This window comes from Myiozetetes cayanensis, unplaced genomic scaffold (genome assembly GCF_022539395.1).
Source record: "Myiozetetes cayanensis isolate MyiCay16 unplaced genomic scaffold, myiCay2020 scf14, whole genome shotgun sequence".
NCBI classification, from domain to species: Eukaryota; Metazoa; Chordata; class Aves; order Passeriformes; family Tyrannidae; genus Myiozetetes; species Myiozetetes cayanensis.
This window is the reverse complement of record NW_026087048.1, coordinates 7,105,135-7,125,416: the sequence shown is the minus strand read 5'-3', so window position 1 is coordinate 7,125,416 and position 20,282 is coordinate 7,105,135. Positions and strand designations below refer to the sequence as shown.

General features: G+C 37.4%; 1 protein-coding gene across 7 annotated transcripts in view; it reads right to left on the bottom strand.

The window, feature by feature from the left end:
* The window catches only part of ZNF280D (zinc finger protein 280D), a 48,982-nt gene that overhangs the window by 15,519 nt on the left and 13,181 nt on the right, over positions 1-20,282 (bottom strand). For all 7 annotated transcript variants that reach the window (XR_007628161.1, XM_050309888.1, XM_050309886.1 and 4 more), the window contains 12 exons: positions 19,612-19,729; positions 12,601-12,707; positions 10,707-10,936; positions 8,574-8,731; positions 7,995-8,095; positions 7,753-7,899; positions 7,087-7,221; positions 5,369-5,613; positions 4,300-4,440; positions 2,607-2,669; positions 1,918-2,036; positions 1,708-1,744 (listed from right to left, as the gene is read on the bottom strand). Coding sequence is in view for 6 of the 7 variants with exons in the window: in XM_050309888.1 (XP_050165845.1) it covers positions 1,708-1,744; positions 1,918-2,036; positions 2,607-2,669; positions 4,300-4,440; positions 5,369-5,613; positions 7,087-7,221; positions 7,753-7,899; positions 7,995-8,095; positions 8,574-8,731; positions 10,707-10,936; positions 12,601-12,707; positions 19,612-19,729 (1,601 nt within the window). In the remaining variant the exon portion in view is untranslated. The remainder of the gene's footprint in view (positions 1-1,707; positions 1,745-1,917; positions 2,037-2,606; positions 2,670-4,299; positions 4,441-5,368; positions 5,614-7,086; positions 7,222-7,752; positions 7,900-7,994; positions 8,096-8,573; positions 8,732-10,706; positions 10,937-12,600; positions 12,708-19,611; positions 19,730-20,282) is intronic.

Here is a 20,282-nt window from a genome sequence, read left to right as displayed (position 1 = left end):
AACCACAGAGTACTGTTAAGAACCATCCCACAAAAAGATGAACATTTTTGTATGTACTCTGTACTGAAAATAATGAATTTAAAAATATGCACACACGTACACTCATGCTCTTGGGTTTAGCAATGGTATATTCTTGTCCAAAGTATCACGGAATTAGTACGTTGAACAGGACAAGATTTACAGAAATTAACCAGTTCTGTGAGCATGACAGTTTCCAAAAGCACCATCATAGATTTTATTTCACTTCATGTAGTACCAGTAACTAATCTTATGTCAAGATCAGAGTTTGCAAAAATAATGGCTATCTGCATCTGTCCTAATCTAACAGCTTGCAGAAACAAACCTGCACATATTCTTGACTTTATTTCAAATCTTTTCAGTGCTCACCCATCTGTTTCTGATACACACTGTATATCCACAATTCTTAAATATTTCCATATATCTCTGTAAGGTATTCAAGACAGAAAGATCTTTTTGCAGTACTAACAGCCTGCCACAGCTGGACATCTTCAGCCACCATTCAACAATCTATAACCTTTCCTTACATCTATTTCAGCAAGTATTAATCCCCAACACCTAATGCCATCTCCAAGTAGAAGAGGTAAAGTTTTCACAGGTATCATAGCTCTACACTTTGTTCGAGTTTCACTGGAAGCTAAACTATTAAAGGACTTAAAACTCTTACTAGCCACTTTATAAAAATTAAGAAAGAAAACACTACTAATCTATTTGGGATATTTCCAATACTTAGTGAAAGCTGATTTATACTTAAGAGGCCTAAGAACTTCTCGCTCTGTTGGAAGAGTTCTCACCATGCATCTAAACCCCCTTTTAGAATCCTGCCATAAGCTAGATGGACTCACTAAGGGTTAAACCATTTTCTTCCATCTTTGAAATGTCTTTCTTTGCAGTGGAATTGACATTTTTATTTCTGTGTTCTGAAATGGGTTGAAGAAAACACGAATGTTTGATTTAACTGACACAACTCTGAACTTTCAGTTAAGGCATAAGCAGACACAAACTACATTGTAAAGCCTTGGAAACTGCTCCGGAATAATCAGGGATGACTTGGCATATCTGATTTTTCCAAGGTTTAACCCTCCCCGCCATAACATGATCCCCACAATATTACAGGTTCCTTTTCAAAACCTTAAAAAAACCTAATTAATACTAATTTTTCTTTGAAAGTCAGAATTAAAAAAGTTAATACAAATCAATATACTTTTGTCATATAAAGAACATAATTTTGAAAATAATTTCTAAATCTTTATAAAATATTAAGACTGAATTTGTCCTCCTTCAGTAAAGGACATCTCTTTTGGTATTTTTATTAGTATTACATAAAGAACACAAAATGCTCATTTAATAAAGCTAATACTGAAGTAAACTGCAGAAACAGTCTCACTGTGTCTAGACTCAGAGGTCAGGATTGAGAAGTTCCAACACTTCAAGAATTATTTACGCCTCTCCAAACTGAACAAAAAGCTGGTTTTGATTTTGGCTGCAATAGGTAATCCTTTTATCTCTTCCTTCTTGTAGTTGTAGACATAGTAAGAGCAAAAAGCACTAGTAAAGTAAAGGCCTGAGTTCATCCATACATTTCAAATTCTATGAAATTCAAAAGAAACCCAAGTTCAGAGAGTAAATTTTGGCCATTTATCTCTAAATTAATAGAAAAAAAACATTAAGCAGTAAAATAAAACTTACTCAGATACTTGTGCAGCAGTTGGGATATCTACAGAAACTGAAAATAAAAACAAAGGATTTAATTACAATTATTTTAAAATGTGGAAATACAGAAGTACTCACTGTCAAATCCAAGTACACAGAAATAATGCAACTAAAACCAGGACTGCAATAACAGAGACATCCACACTAAGTGTTCATATACTACAAAAAAAGACTGTATGTACTCACCTTTCTCTATAATAACTTGACAAGTATGAGTGTGGCTCTCACTCAGATGTGTGGCCATGCTATCTAAGCCAGAAACATCAGCCAGGAAATCACAGTTAAGACACACCACAGTCAGGCCTCTGGAAAAGAAAAAAACAAAAAGGAAGTATAAATACAACGTGGCTGTGAAAATAGTTTTCTTAACTTACAGCAACTCGACAGACCATAAAAAAAAATTCATTCAACTTGATTATTCACATAAAAACATATTCTTACTTTTTCTACTGCAACTAGTATCAGGAAATCCCCATCAATGACCAGGGCATCTCCATGCTGGATGTAGTACAAAGAACATGACTTTAGACAGAAATTTATCTGTAAAGCATGAGTTTCTCTGTTTTGATGAGTTCTGTTTACATGGTTGTTTTTTATTTTCCCTCACCCCCTCCCCATTTTGCACCTTATGAATAATGGAAAAATAAAGAAATAGAAATATTATTAAAAACTGCTCAGAGTTAAGAAAAAAATAATAAATGTTGACAAACAGTACATATTTGTCACTGACCAGAGCACTGCTATGGGAACTTTTATTTTCTCTGATCTTTCCCAATTGTGGAAACCTAGAAATTCTAAGAGCCTATAATCTCAATTATCAATGAACATCAGGAAGTAAAAACATAATGATCTGTAACTGAAAAAAGCTGCATTACCGTAGATCTTCTGATTGCTTCTTATAGATCCAAAATCTTTTACTGGGACGAGCACTGTGAAAACTAAATACATGACAACATTACCACTTCAACTGGTTTGCTTGAGTACATCACTCCTCATATCCCCTACAATATCCATGGTTCTGCAATTTGCTTATGGCAAGGCATGAAAACAGAAGGTTGATTTACTGCCCTGCATTATTCCTAAACATTACATCCCTAAAGCTTTACAGGCTTGTGAATCTCAGCTCTAGTTTAAAACAATGTCTCTCGAGTAAGCAACGAGTGTGGGAGAGGAAAGGCTTCATTTCATTGGCACAGGCCTGCAAGAACAGTTACTGCTTCCACCAGCAGTTTAGCTCCTGAAGAGCCATAGCTGCAGCCACAGAGTGCACCACAAAAAAGTGAAGCTTTGCCAAACTTGTGCTTCCTTAAGAGATGGCCCTACGTGAGAAACGCAATTTTTAGACAACCTGTAAGTCGTCCCTTATGCAGGTCAGGTATGTGCCAACACTGTTCTCCCCACTAAATCACAGTCAGGCAGCTGAGTACAGGGGTTGCTACTGCAGAAACACCCTCCAGATTTCCTCCTCACCATCCCTTCTTCCCTACACTCACCAAGAGCTGGGATAGCTGCTGCACAGGATGGAAGCAGAAGAAGCATTAGTGCATCAAGAGCACAAGGGACAAAAGACTGGCTATTTTTCATGCATAGTTGAATTTGACCAAACACCCAGGACAGTGGTCACAACAGGAACAGTTTGCCTTAGAATTCTCTTTCTCCTTCCAAAGTAAACTTTTTCTCGTACCATTGGCATCAAGCACAATAATCTTAGGTTTTTGAGATTGCAAACAATAGATTATATGCACTAAAGCATGTAAATATTTCAGCCTAGGACTTAGATGAACATTGAAATCAGTATGACTTAGATCACAGATCCAAGAAATCAAGCACTCACAAATGCCAAGGCATTTTATACACACATGTCTTTAGGAAGACAGCTGCATTCAGGAATTTTCCACAATACACTTGGCTTGTTCAGGGCACAGGATTAACAAGTAGGTTTTCAAAACTTTGTTTTACTGTCACTGCTATGTGGTCTGTGTCTAATTATTCCATAGTGTAATTCTATGGCTCTGAAAACTAATGCATTTGTTCTCTTAACAGGCTTTTCTACAGCTGTCATCACCAATACCCTACACGCTGCTGCACCATCAGTGACAAAGCTCCTGCAAAATGAGATGTTATTTCTGTGGATGACCAGAAGTAATAGAAGCAAAAAGTATCCACTTGAGTATGCTATTTGAGACATCCCTTATATCTGAGCACAGATTTCACTAGCAATAGCTGTGCTCTGTATGCATTCAGCACTTGTAAAACCAGGAGGCTTCAATCTGAAACCTGGAGAACAGGCAATAATCAGTCATTTTTCCTAACTCAGGCTGAAGTGATTATAGAAGATCCCACAGAAACTCTGAAGCTAAGACAAAACACTGTCTGAACCACTGCATTTTAAGGCAAAACAAGAAAATGGGGTTTAGGCCCTCATTACAAAGTAAAAAATCCAACCTTACACAGACCCCTGCCATTCTGATGAGCCAGTTCCAAACTCAGCTAACCAACACTTAGCCCCACCTTACGTGAACTCAGGGAGTATTTGCTAAGCCAGTAAAAACTTTGCCGAGTTCTTACTTCATCATGTGGTTCACATAGGCTTTGCTACAGCTGGTGCTGTATCTGCACAAACTGCAGTGGACGTAGGCAGGGAAATGGCTGGCGAAATCCTTGATTTCTGAGTAACACTCAATGCACTTGTGATGCCCCGAGCGACACCTGACAGGGACATGGAAGAGTTAACAGTGAAGAGCAACACTTTAGGATGACAAACTATTTCAAACTTTTTTGCTTCAAGCTTGTCTCTATTAGGGAAAAATGAGGTACTTAAAAAAGTACCAGCTAAATACTTAGAGCTTACACTTGCACACAAAACTCGCACACTCCAATATTCCCCACAAGCTTTGAAATATCTACAAAGTGAGAATGTAATCCTGCTCTTCCCCAATTTTGCTGGCTGATTTTAGATGTCTCCTAAAGCTACACACTTTAAAAGTGAAAGTCAGCAACATCTTTGACAAAGAAAACTGCTAACTTATCTTAGGCAGTGAAATTATACTCTGGTCATGAAACACCCACAAAATTATTAACATAAGGATAGCAAACCCCCCAGAATTGCAAAGATAAAAACAAGCTACTGGGAGAATGCTGCCTTATTTTCTTATTTTTTTATTAGCTCCCCAAAATAAGTCATCTCCTAGGACAGACAGGATTTAATCTTTTAGCCAACAAGTACTCAAAAAAAAAAAAAAAAAAAAAAAAGGAACAAGAAAAATATTTTCCCCTCCATAAGAAAATTCCAGAGAACACGTAGGCAGATGTATTCCCCTTCACAGGTCAGTTTTAAACATCAATCTGCCTAATGAGTCAGTATTTCAAGAGTCTGTGGCTCTGTGCAGAGAAAAATTCTAAATGTAGCATAGAGAAGTTTCCATAACAAAGATGTCTGCCACTACTAAAACTGGGGAATGAAGACACTGAATTATAATCACAGTGCCAGTATGTGGAAAGTTTATGCACCTGTTTTTTCTGCAAACCTGAGGTGTCAGATGTTCTGTATTACAGTACTGGAAGTTATCAAAGGACAATTAAATGATAATTCATATTGAAAGTATACTTAAAGATAATTTTAAGGCTAATATTTTACCTTAGATGATGAAATGTTATATTTGTAACTTCCTTTTTTTTTTTGCTGTTGGTCCATGCATTTTGTTTCTTTGATGTAGTTTGTTTTGATTTTCCTCTGGATTTATTTGTATTAGATTTGCTATGATTTTTAGTGGTTGTGGCTTTAGTTTTAGGTGATAACTGAAATGTGGAACTGCTTGTACTGACAGAAGATGTAGCTGATGATCCTGACTGATGAGATCCTAGAGATGCTCGAATAGTCACCTGTAAGTATGAAATAAAAATTAGATTTAAGTGAAGTTCCCATTTCTAATTGTGTCAAAGTTTAATACACTTAAGACCACAAATCATAGCATAAGAAACTCTGCTGAGTAAAGATTACTTTGAAAAACACAAAACACTGAAAATATTTTTGGACTCCATAGCCTCCTGGATGCTTAAAAAGCTTGTTTTGGTGGAAATAGCCGTGACAAAAACACACTGCTTTCTTCTCAGACCTGCAACTGGCTACATCTTGCTTTCTTAAAACAAAAAAAATGGAGCAGAAGGGTCAGGCCAGTGAGTCCTCTAAGAATCCCAAGCAATCCCATCAGTGCCTGGATTTAACAAAACCCCTGTGTCTTGCTGCCTCAGGATTAGGCACTCTACCTCCTTCAGGTATTTTTGCTCCTCATCCTAGAACGCCAAGAACTAATTCTGGCTTCTGATCTCTCCTCTGGCATTATCAAAACTCCCCTGTCTTGCCCTTAAATTTGGTTCCTGAGTTTTCACTCCCAATTGTACTTCTTGCCCACACTCATGGTTCAGAAGCACCTCTAACCTTCTAACTTCTAACCCTGTTCCCAGGCTCCTCAGTCTCATCATGTGCATCTTGTGAAGGTCTAACACCAACATTTTAATGTAACCTAAGCTTTTGCTACGTCAGGAATGCTCTGAAATCTTTAGAAAATTGAGGCTTTGTCACAGAGTACAGAATCAGTGCTTCATATTCATTCTGCCAAGCAACACAATCAACATCAACTGCAGTCATTTTCCCCTTCCTGACTCTACAGCAAATGAACTATGAAGAGCTGATCAAAATGTAAATTTTCTTCTTCCTTGCAACTGAAAGGACATCTATTTCAACATCTCATTAAAACACTGCAGGAAAAACTCTCAAAATCTACAAGAAAATCCTAGCCTAAGTAGTTTTGTCTTAGGAAATCAAAGAATGATTTAAAGATGGTCTAAGTGTACTGAGGGGACCCAAGTTTTCCCTCAACCCCTTTGAATGCTGAAGCTAAGAAAACCTGGGGAACTCAGCTGTGAGCACATACTACCTGTGGAGAAGCAGGTCTTGCATTTTTTGCCAACACCTTTCCACAGGTCAAAAATCTTTCACTAGAAATGATGCAACAGCATCTCCTAGCACAAGAAAGGAGAAATGGCAAGCAACAGCTCAAGAAAGCTGCAGCTCTAACTGGACTTCTGCCAAATACATGTATGGAACAATGGGACAAAAAGCAACGCCAGGAATCACCAAGAAGAAACCATAAGTTGTGCCTGGTAGTTCTTGCAACAGGAGTATTTTTTAGAGTTTTAGTTTTGGAGGTGGGAAAAAAAACCAACCAAAAAACAATCCCAACACTTGGCTTTGTAAAAGAAAGGAGAAAAGTACTTCTTTCTATTCCAGCCTTTCCTCTGCCAAGATGTTTTTTATTTCTTTGTCCCCTCAAATTCTCCTGTATGGACACTCACCTTTGTCCCAGGAGGCAAGCCTTCTAACTGTTTGGGTTTCCTAAACGTTCGGTGATGCTGAGTCTTGTGATCCATTTTCTCTTTGCATGTTAAAAACTGCAGCCTGCACTTAGTGCAGCGGTACACTCCCTTTTTCTTTGAGAAATAAAAGACAATCTATAGTCAGCACGGATGGCATGATAAACAAATCCCTGGCACCAGCTTGTCTCAAGCAATGCTCATCCTCTTTTTTAAAACTTCAACTGAACAAGCTTTCAGTACTCTACAAAGACAAGACACTGTGTAGGAATTAGAGAGGATATTTAAATGCTTGAAAATGCAAGGCAGCATGATTAGTAAGAAGACAAACTGGACTGCAGTTACAAGAAGACACTGTCCTTCACTATCTTTTTCTTTATTTCACTAGTGAAAGGTTTGCTAGTAACCTCAAGAACAACAGAACACATCATTATAATATAATAAAGAACCCAAATAGCAAAAAGATTCTTTTAAGGATATTCAGAGATTTTTTTAAACAGGGAGATGCTGCCACACAAGAACATGACAATCATACAAATCATACAAATGTAACTCATACAAATCAGTTGAGGTTCATTTTTCAAAGGGAGATTTCTTACATATATTTAGCATTTTTTCTAGCATTAAGGATTGAAATTATCTGCTTACCTGATGCCTCATGTAATGATGCATATATGGTGCTCCAATTTTGATTACTTTGAGGCAAAATGGGCATAGCAAATGTTTTGTGTTTTCATGAACTGTTCTAAAATGTGTTTCTACATCTGAAAAAGCTGAGGATCTGTAGCTGCACACCTAAAATAAAAAGGTTGAGTTTTTTTGTCAAAAGTTTATTAACAGGGAAGACAGGGGGGTGGTGTAATCTAAATAGGAAACAGTCACTTAGGTACCTGGCAAACATATGGCATTTCACCTGGCTTGTGATTGTCCTTCATGTGTTGCAAAAGAACTTGCTCTGTTTCAAAGGACAGTTCACAGATTTTACAAATGGCTAGAAAAAGTGAAAAACAAGATAAAAAGTCAAAATTTGATTGGGGTCATAAATAGGTAAGTTGTGACACATATGTATATGTGAACTGTGTATGTTTCTAAAGGTAAAGCAATCTAATATTATTCTACTCTTTAGAAGAAATTCCCTGTACAGTTTCAAAAAGCCAGGAGGGCAAAGGTCATAAACAACATGAGTTCTAGCAGTAAAGCTTCCCATTAAAAAAAAAAAAAAAAAAGAAAAGGGAAAAAAAAAGAAAAGGGGGAAAAAAAGGAAAAGGGGGAAAAAAAAAGCGCTTTTACACACATTGGTCTAAAAAAATCCAACTGCATGAGTGCTCAGTTCCTATACTGAATCTCAAGATTACTGTTCGTTAAGTACAACAGCTTTATTCTGAACTTACAAACCAGCAAAGTAAAAGTCAGAAAATTCCTAAAAATTGTGGCTTAGGAAAAACTCAATGGACTCTGATCCAACTTACTGGATGACTCGTAAGGTGTGTGTGTGCTCTCAATGTGGCACTGCAGCTGGAACGGGGTGGGGAACTGCCGGTAACAGTGCTGGCAGGTGGTGTGGCTTTCCCAACTTTCATTGCTTTGCTTCTCGAGCTCCAAGTGATGTTTCATGTGGTTCATAAACCTTTAAATTACAGTGAACAGGTGCAAAAACCAACATTTTAACATTTGCTATACATGACAAAGTTCTTTAGGAACTTTACTGTGAAAGGACGAAGTTGACTAGAAATGTTGGCTTTAAAGAACGTACAACATACGTGAAACGTGTTCTAAGACAAAACAATCTACTACATTTTTCATGTTTACTTAGAATTTTTGCCTTGAAATAAAGGGAATTAAGACAACAAGAACACAACCTGTCAGCTGTTGACACTTCATTCACCGTCACCAGTCTCAAAGTCACATTTTGAAACAAGTATTACTTCAGCTATGCTAAAAACTATTAAGTAGCAAGAATGTATCTGCAACTTGGACATGACAGCTTTATGGGAAACCACATCCATTCAAGCCTGGCAGGGTTCCAGGAGCCTTCTTTGTCTAAAGTATTTAGGACTGAACTTGAATTATGAAGGGTAGTTATCAAAGAATGCCACTATGCAGCTCATGTCAAAAGGGTAGGAGAAACTGGTATGTTACTGCTTCAAATTAGCACCTTTTACTCATTAATTTGTCCACCTGTGTGGAGTTGGAACCTATCCTGGCTGGTCAGCAGCACAGAAAGTCACCATTACTGGGGGAGCAGCACAAGGACAGGTTTGCTGCACAAGCTTCTACTGTTAAACCTCCAAAACTCTTCTATTTTCAATGTGCTTCATCTCATACAGCCAGAGGAGCTTTTAAATGCAGGTCACACTCACAAAAGGAATGCAGACCTTGGAACTGGACAAAACAAATGAGCAAGGAGAATAGTCTCTTGAGCTCAAGCTTCTAATATCAAGCAGCTGGTTAAAAAAAAAAGGAATAAGAAATTTTAAAAAAAAAGCCAGTTGAAGCTATGCAGGTACCTAACCAGACAAAAGGAATTGGCACTGTTAGTGCATATTACCCTAACAGCAAACTATTGCAATGGTATGTTCAGTCACAGATCTTTTAAAGGAAGAAGGGGACTACTATCAGGAATCACTATTGGTTTTCTGAATTAAGGTCCAAAAAACTTACACCTGAAGTGGAAAGGTACTATGTATTTATTTTGTCCATTAGAAATAGTTAAAAGTGCAAAATATACCTTGGAATAAAAATTCTGAAGTTATAGAAATATGGAGTACGGCTACAAAATTACAGCAAAAATTAATATGGTAAAATCAACTCTAGAGAAACTAATGACATATTTTTAATGACTTGCTGTGGAACCCATAGGCACCATAGCACCAACAGCTTACAATATAATGCTGAATAGAAAATAGTGCCTACTTAATGATTAATAGCAGATTTCATCATTTTAATTACACGGAACTTGTGTTTTGTTCAATAATATGGTCTAATGTTAGCATAAACCTGTTCATTTTAACTTGCAGACTGTGCCCTTTGAAGCAATAGTCCATTTTTCAGTTTTACATTCTGCTACTTCAGCTTCCTTTGAAGAATGCATGTAAAAAAAGTTCAGTGACCTTAACTTCCAAAGGAACGATGACACAAAGTTGTCTACCTGCTAAAACAGCTTACTGAAGTTTTTTTTTCAGCATTTGGAAGTAAAATTATTCCATCAAAATAACAGATGTTACATAAGTAAACCACAGACTATTAGTCACTGTGCATCCCTAGAGGGAATTAACACTCGCATCCACCGGTATCACCATCAATCCAGATGGCAAATTGTAAAGTACTTTGTGTTGCCCCTTCTAACCCCAAAGTCCTACAACTGCTCTCATTAAATCTCTATGTTTATGTCAAGCACCACTAAAATTTATACTCTAATCTGTAAAAAGTTCCAAGTTACGGTCACACGTGCAAAGTAAAAAATTAATTTGGTTTCTTTTCAGTCATCCAATATTATCAGTCTTCAGAAAGAAGAGAACTCTATTGCAGAGGCACAAATTTTTAACACATGAAACTGCTATGGGCTGTGATTAAAAAACAATTAAGGAAGTGAGTTCAAATACCTTATGTTATTTTTAAGAACTTTGAGACAACTGATGCACTTAAATGTCGTATGAGTCTTCTGCTCCTGTTGCACCTGCTGGGTGTCACCTTCATCCTTCCCATAATAAAAGTCATTAACTAACATAATCAATTTTCCTTTCTCAGATTCAGCAATCTTACTTGTTGTGCTCAAACATTCTGTTTTGATCGTTGCTGGGAAAAAGTTATTTACCATATCTGGACAACAATACTGGAGGCAAACAGGGAGGAGAAGAGACAGAAAGAGACAAAGGTATCAGTCTCTCTTACCAAACTGCATCAATGACAACAGCATTTTAAAATCTGAAGGCACTCACCAGACTTAGATGCAAAGCTCAGTTCTCTGATACACCAGCCTTAGCCATATTTTCATATGATTTTAAACAATAATTGATCTTTATGTAGTGCTCAAGTAATAAACCACTACACATTATAAAAACTGGAAAAGGATGATTCTCATAGGTTCATGTAAGATACAGTCAATAAAAATACCAGAACACTAGTGCTGCCTTGCTCATGAGAAAAATTTCTACTTCATTAACAAGAGAAAAGCAGTTTTTATGCAAGTATTTTGCTGACAAGCATAAATTTATTGAGAACTTAAAGTTCTACCTTTTATTTCTTAGGGGAGAACATATGTTGAAACTTGCAAAAGTTCTTTCCAGCATTACTAAAAACCTCAGAGATTCTCAGTCACATAATACACATTGTTCAAGCTTCTCTATGTCAAAGTATACACAAGGAATCTTGGCCAAATGGAAATACTATGAAACTTAACACTTAAAATGTCTGAAGTACTTCATAAAGAAGGTAGTATGAAGTTACCAACAGTGAACAAAATTAGAATGTTTCAGAGGACAGATTCTCCTCCTGCTGAATAATGGTTTTTATTGTGCAGGACTACTTTCTGTAAGCCTACTAGTAAGGAGTTAATTTCCTACCAAGGAAATGTAACTCAGTATATTTATTTCATATAGTTCAACTAAAAATTTAACTAAATAATACCAAGTATATACACTTCTTCAATAGCTCTTTCACTCCACTGATGTACTCAGTGCAAAAGCTATTCTGTACAAATAATGATTACAAAAAGATAAAAAACCCTTGTGGTTTTTTTCCACTAATCTACATTTCTTAATTGTCTTTCAGAGCTGAAGAGAACAGCAACTACCATTCAGGGTATCGTGACCTTGTAAATCAGAACCATCTGTGGTAACAGTAACTCAGATCCTCACAGATTTCTATTACAAAGTAGTTCATGCTCTTTTGTGGGGGATATCCACATTGTATATAGAGTGCAAAGTCATTTATCTGCCCCCTGAAATGGAATACATATGCCTGAAAATTGCACAGATCTTTGACAAATGATAATAAATATTTCTGAGGAAACAGTGATTCCAGAAACAATGACAAGTAGTTTAATAATCAAACAAAGTGATTCTCAGTTTCTAAAAGTTTTGTTTCTCACAGTGTTTAAGTATGAACTACAAATTAAATTCTTCCCCTCAGCTTAAATTTTTTTATCTGTTAAGTATCAAGCATTTTTATCTTGGTGTTTCAAGTGACACATTAAGATAAAAAGGTGAGTTTACACTGTCATCTTTGTGTCAGTAGTGATCTAACACAGATGTGGGTCATCTGGCTGTCTATTATAGACACCTTCATTGCATTGGAAAAACGAGGCAAAAAGGAGCAGGATTTAGAGTTCCCTACTCCAGTCTTCCTCTCCAGGACTGCAAGACTCTGAGTATTTGTCTCTGGTTGATCCCAGATAGAAGCCAAACAATCTTCATACCAAAACATGGCACACTTACATAACCAAACAGGAGCCCACATGAACTTGTTCTAATGTTTCCCAGCCCCAAAATATTTTACCTTCATATGATTTTTTAGGGGATCCATAAGATTGAAATGAATATTACACTTTGGACAAGCTCGTGGAAAAGGTCCTCCATTTTTAATGGTGCTCGATGCATTTGTCCCTGTAAAATTTAAAATATGTGAAGATTTCAGAATTCAAACAGCATACTCGATTTATCATTATTATCATTATTCTAACCAAATATGCTTTCATTTCAAATGAAAACTATTCCATTCGTGTAGCTGTATAAAACTTTCCATAAGGAAGGTTTTATAACCATCTCTTAACTACCCTTCCTTTTCCCCCATCTTGGAGTTTGTTCTGTTTGATATACACTGATAAACAACTTGTACAAAATCTGAGCAACAAAGTAAGAAAAAACATATGAGGAGGTGAAGGTAACATGAGAGAGACAAAGCACTCACTCTGTGCACCAGCACCCACCACACCCTGGATAGGATGGATTTCTGATGGGATTGTTTTAAGAACTTCAATTTTCAAAGGAACATGCAAAGCCTGTTTTATGCCATGACCTGATCATCATCACAATAGGGTTCAGATAACTGATTTTGGAAAGGAATTTCAGCATGTGGTTCTCAATGATGAGACTATTTCTCTCCTAAAAGTTGTTGGAATCCAGGCCTATTCAAATGCATCATTCTTGTTGAGCAAAGGTGTCTTTGGAGAACCTAGAGAATAAATCCTCTAAATTAACAATTACTCCCAGTAGTGAAAGGAAATGATGCTTCTCTTGTCAACATGAATGATTAACACTTTTTGAGCAAAAGAGAGATATTAAAACTTTGCATCAGCTTAAAAATTCAATGAATAAACCCAAACAACAAAAGCCACTTTTCAGATGAAGTCATTCACAGATCTGGAGGACTCCATACTCAGCAAGCAAGTTGTTTAGAAGTTAAACACAGGAGAAGTAACATCTCAACAGTAGAGTCCCTGTCAGGGTTATGATAAAAAGCAATAAAAATAAACACACAAATACATCCACCTTATAACAAAGAAATGAGTGTATGAGTTGAGAGATGACCATGCAACAGTGTTATGCATTTTTACAAAGAATTAGTCTTGCATAGTCCATGAGGTAGGTAAGTTTTTTCCTTAAAATACCAGTATTGCTAGGCATCATTATTAAGCAGCAACTCCTTCACAGGAGTGGATGGCCATGCAAGAAATGTCCCACAAAACCACGCTGCAAGTCTGCACTATCACAGCCTGTAAACATTTTGACATGTCACAGCAGAGGGAAAACTGAGGTGAAGAAAACGAGTTCTGCAGCAAAGCCTCATGTTCTGCAGTGCTTCAGCACTGGGTTCTGTGACAGGTTAGAAACTGCTATGCGAGCATGGGATGGCTTAGAGACAAACTCAGCAAAATGAGGTTCTCAGTGAGCAGGATCTGCTGCATTTAGGAAGATCCTTGAGTTATCTTTTCTATATTATAGGCTGCAGCACAGTATCTGTGTCACCCAAAACAGGGTAGAGGAATTTTTTTTCTTCAATATTCAAGTTATAACAATTTCCTTCTGGTTGCTGGGAAGGAGTCCTGATAGCAAACCAGCTCCAAACAAGACAGGTAAAAACTCCAAATCTGAAATGATTCCAAACAATCAGTATCATAATGTAGATAACTCCTCATTTTAACATTATAGGAGAGAATACATCTTGGAAATATCAAGAGTCAAGAATAAATCCTTGCCTATAACAATCACTGGAAAGCATCTTTTGGCTCAGAATAAAAATGCACCCAATTATTAAATACTCTAAAACATCTACACTACCTCTCCTCTTGCAGGGAGGGAAAGATCTTTCCAGGAACAGTCCTCTCTTTGAAATCTCCCTTCTCCCCTGCCACTACTATTTTAAACTGCTGCACAAAAAGGGGAGACTGTAAAACACACTTTGTAATAGTCAGTCAAAGTACAGAACCACAGAGTAATTTAGGTTGGACCTCTGGAGGTGGTTTTGTGCAACCTCCCACTCAAAGTAAATCAGACCTTATCAAGATGCTTAGAGCCGTGGTCAGTCAACTTCTGAATATCTGTAAGGATGGAGATTCCACAATCTGAGTCTTTGATGCCTTGCCTGGCACTGCTAAAATGATTTTTTCCCCTTCCTTTTATCTGATCAGAATTTGTTGATAAATTCAGCAGTCATAGAAGTCTTTCCATCTTGATTTTCTAGTTGGTTGTTTTAAAGTTTCAACTCCCTACTCACTTCTTTGACGTAGAAAATCTGAACTAAAAGAATGAGGTCAGGGACATTTATTCTTCTCATCCATCTTCAGATGACTAATTGCTCCACAAAATTCAAACATATCCACTAAACAACAGAGGTCTAAAATTTGAATAGGTAATTACCTCAGGCATATTAATTTGTAAAGGTATGTAAATCCTTGCATAGAATGGTTGTTCTTATTTTAAGGCATAAGAACAGTTACTTTTTACACTGCCTTAGCAGCATTAATAACAGTGACCAACTGAAACACAATGAAGTGTTTTTTCCATGAAAAGAGGCATGGATTGCCAACCAAACCACTGGATCTACCCTACCTTTTGAAGATACATTTTATGATGGTGTTACTGTTGGAGAGTTAACTGGAGGTGAAAGAGCTGAATTGCTTCCAGTAAAAACCTCATTAGGCTCGGCCTTTTCTGGAGTTACACTGCTGCCATCAGAAGTAGCAGGACTCTTAGATACAAACCCCTCTCATTCACACCTACAGTAGTTTAAATTAAACAGCCTCAGTTTTTTTCCATGGTATATTAGAACACATTAGTGATGCCTACACTTGAAAGGATGGACAAGTCCACATAAAGCAGTTAAGATTTCCCTAAACAAATAAGCCATACAGAAGTTCAGAAAACAACATCCAACTCAGACTGAATATTCCAAGGCCAGTGAAGTATGAAAGGGTAAATGCAAAGAGATACAGACCCATTCCTCAAACCCAGTAAATCATACTATGACCACCTGAATTTATTTGGCCTATTTTTCACATCTTGACCCACTCTAATCTGAGACAAGGTGAGTTCACAGTAACAAAGTTAAGCTAAGCAGCTGTTTTCTGGAATGTCCACTATTTGGAACAAGCTCTACCCTTCTGATGAAAAACATTTCTCCTTTCTTTGTTTTTTCTGGTTCTACGTTAATGCTGGTTTAGTTTTTTAACTCTGTAAACTTCAGTTTGTATGCAAAACAAAGTGTTGTAACTTCTAAGCACAGCACATCTATTTGCTCTCTTCGGAATGAGCAGTTGATTTTCTTATTGTTTGCATTATTTCCTCTGAAGAAAAAGAAATCACTAAGAAAAAACACTTAGAAATTCAGAGGTTCAGTGGCTGATTAACATGTCCATCTTGTCACAAGCCCACATCTCTGTCACTTGCTAGAAAGCAATGCTCAAGTAGACCTGAAAGGCCACAGCTACGTATCAAAAAGTGCCAGCACAGGTCTTGTACATCTCTCACAATCACACACTGCAAACAGTGTTCAGACTATCATAAACTATGACAAGGACTGGACTTCAGTTCTGGACACAGTGATCTGAACTAAGGACATTCTTGGATATTCCCCTCCCAACGGTACAGCTGCTCCAATGACTTTTTGGGTGTCATAAGCAGCTGAATTACTATCTCTAAAGCCTTCTCAACAAGCAGAGACATCTTGTGTCACATAAAATCATTCAGACTTCTGAGCAGAAACAAAACAGCCCTCTCTCACCCCTAGTGTGTTTACTCAGTGGGAACTATCTAAAGCTGGCAAACAGTCTGGAGAGGCTCCCTGTTCCGTGCACACAGGCAGACTCCCTGCAGGGAATGCTGATGAGTGTCCTGGACAATTTGCCACACTGTGCCTCATACATGGGGAAACATAATGCACTCCTTATATACATATTTAAACACCCTAACATTCTCCTTTGCAGCACACCTTTCCTTCTTTCTAACATAAATAAACAGATTAGGCTCAAATGCCTCACTCTATGCATTGTTTGCCTAAGATTCATTCATTCACACAAACACAAAATGAACAGGTTATTCATTAGATACTGCTGCTTCTAGAGGGCTTTAATTCACTTACACTCCCACTGTTGGGTATATGAGCTGCTTGCATTGACATGTCTTGCTCAGTAAAGGCTTCCACAGAGCTGGTATGACTTTAGCATTCTTCTCTATCACTGAGGATACCTGAGCACCCAGCCACCAGCCTACAGACTGATTTTACAGCAATCTTCAATAAAGTATTTTATTTGACTTCAGAATACCCATCTTGGGAAAAACGACTACTTCAATACATTAACAACATTGTTAATAATTTCCATTTTAAAAGTTTGACGTGTCTGTGATAAAAATTTTGAAGAGTTTTATATATTTATAAAGGTGAGGGGTATTAGATCAGTTTACACAACTCTGGTTAGTAAATTCCCTCTTTCAGAAAACTATAATAATACTATGAGATTGTATGTTGATTAACATTTTAATTCTGTTGTTTGTTTATGTAAAAAACATAGGCCTATTTTGAAAACTAATCACACCAACTGCAAGTATTATTTAATATCTAATTGGTATAAATCAGACTGACATCTCTTATCATAAAAGTGCCTCTCTTGGTTGGAGTGTGGACAAAAGAATTCCTTGAATCACCCACATTCCAGAGTAATTTAACCAGTCCTCTATCCAGCAGGCCACAGGGACTCCCAGTGCTCAGGACAGCAGGGAAAAGCAGCAGCCAAACAATTCCTGTGTGGTCAGTTTGTGCTCGTAGTGGATATTTTGTAGCTGTTACCAAACAGGTGGTTGTGCTCATACACACATTATTAGTGTGTACCACATCCAAAGTGATGGTAAGAAGGACCAAAGTACACTGGGTGCTGCATCACCTTGCTGAAGGTTCCTAAACACACCTTAGAACACTACTGTGAAGTCCCTAATGCTGCTCTGAGCACCTGTGCTGGCTGGGCCTCATCTTATATTAATGATGGAGAAAGGCATTAGACCCAGTAACCTACGATAAAAGCACTGAATGTACTGTGGAAACACAACAGGGACAGCAAAGCCGAATTGCTTCAGGCCTCTGGTGCATTGTCTGCACCAACATCTCCCATTAATCGACTGCTGTGCACCCATGGATACAGTCCAGTCAACTCCACCCAGCAGTGCTTTTGGTTATGACTTTCTCTGGTTCTTCCACGTGGGGAAAGTCTGTGGGAGAACAGTTCTCAAAATATTCCCAGAAAGCCACACTTTACACATGTCCCCAGTGCCACCTGACCTGCAGAGAAGAGCTACCAATGCTCTACCACCACCACCTATTTAACAGCCTTTCCCTGCTCCGATCTCAGAAATAAACATTTCTGCTATATCAAGCTAAAAAATGTCTTTAATGATCCACGTGTGTAAGTTAAATTGTCCTGCAAATATCACAGGCCAGTTCCCAAAGGGACTCTCCGTTTAAATGCCATATTCCAGAATGTCTGGTGCCTGCAGTGCTGCACAGGAATTAGGGAAGCACAGCACCAACACAGGCCAAGTAGGCTTTGGCACATACAAACATGAACATAAGCACCTTATATGAGCTCCCCAGGCAAGCCAAACCACTAAATACACAGACACTTCCTTCTTGTAAAGTCAAATGTATCTTAAATTTTCCTTCTGTGTCATAAAAATGTTAATGCTTCAACCCACAATTAAAAAACTTTCATTTTAACTTTTAAACCCTATTGCCATCTTACAGAAATAACAGAGACCAAGTATAGTACATATAAGATGTTTTGAATTACAATTCCTGATGCTTTTAATTTTTTCTCAATAATAGACTAATACAAATAATTTTCAAGTATGCAAGCAAGTCCCCTAAGTTAAAAAAAACCAACCACAACAAAACCCCAAACAACAACAACAAAAAACAAACAAAAACCCCAAACAAACAAGCAAACAAAAACCCAAACCGGAAACAATTAAACTTTAAGAGCTGTTCTTTGGAGAACAAGGGCTGGAATACTGAACCATTTTCAAGAAACAAACCCTTTGCTTACTTAACGACGAGCTATTTATGCCAGTAATACAACAATGAGACTACCAAAATAGCTGGACCCAGCAAGAAAACACCTATCAGTGAAGGTCAGTAGTGTACCTGGACTGAATGTCTAAACTAAAAATGCAAAATCATCACATGAAGAAGAATAAACCAGCTCTCACTCTGTCCTACCTAACTTGTTAGTGTGGCCAGTCAGGCCATTCTCTGTATATGACCTGTTACCTCATGGGACAATCAGCAGGGATTGTCCTCCAGAACTTACACACACAATGAGACTGGGCAGTTAGTACAAAAGTACAATCCTTCAAAAAAGAGGAACGGAAGTCCCAGGTTTAATACACTGAATACACTGCATACTTCAAATGTCTTTCTCTGCTGTGACACACACACACAAAAGGTGTTTTGTAGTTTAAGCACGTTAACTATTTACTGCTGAAATGCAATTTAGCTCGTTGAAAAACAACATTATAGTTGTCAAACTACATACTCTTTCCTTTCCCCTCCTTTTCAGGAAGGACCCTTTTGATCCTATCTACTCCAAGTCCTGCATATAGCAGTCAGGAAACCCAGGTCATCATCCCAGAGAATCCCCCCAGCAGATTCAGCTCTTCTTTACAGTCACTCCCATTCCCACCAGCCCAAGAGTGATGACACAAACCTTTACCTGTCAATACAATTACAGTGGATCTGGCAGTGCCTTTTCCCATTATAAGATGTATAAGATGAATTATAAGAGCATTTTAAGATGACATCTCTTGATATTAGTCAGTCTAAAGCACCAAAAAGCAAAGTCTGACAACACAAGGCTCCAGAGTTTATTTCATCAAACATTACACAGTGTTACCCACAGGGAGAAGAAAAAAGCAGCTTATACCATGTTCCAGAAATCCTATTTAAAGTTATAACCCAAAGATCTGCACTATAGTGACGTGACATTAGGTTGATTCTTTTATCAGCAACTGCAGTTACACCCACCTGTTACATTCACTGCTGGCCCAGTCTGGTACTGTGGAACTCCTGAGTTCTGCCTCACACCAAACAGCATATCAGATGTATTATCTGCTGCATCCGGTAGAGAATCCATAACATAATCCTAGTAAGATATTTTCAAGAGGGAAAAGAAATTGAAGGTTTAATATTTTTTTACTTGCAGGCTTCAAAGGGTTTATTTTAAAAATATGATTGCTTAAAAGTACTCATAAGTACTCAGCTGAAAATCAATTCCATTATAATCCCCCCAAAAAAGTTTGACATTTTAATAAGTTTGCAACTCCCATCAGTGCTTGTTAATTTATTCACAGTTGTGTATCAGAATAGAAAAAAAAAAAAATAAAAATGCTATGACCTGGGAAAGTCTCTTTTATGAAGTACTACTAATCTGTTGGAATTGCTAATTTAATTTGTAAGTGCTTTTGTTCAAAAAGTTTGATGATGTTTCAAATTATACTTGAATTGTTTTTCAAAAAAACTAATACTTTCTTCCTTCAACCTAAACTCAGGTATCTGCCTGTTCCTCTTGCATAACAGGTAGCTGCATTTTAAAAGATCAAAAACCAGAACTCAGAGGTAGCACAAATTTGCAGAAGTTTCTCAAAACAACATGATGTTAAATTCAAAGTGGTCAAGCTTTAATGAAAGTAAGAGGT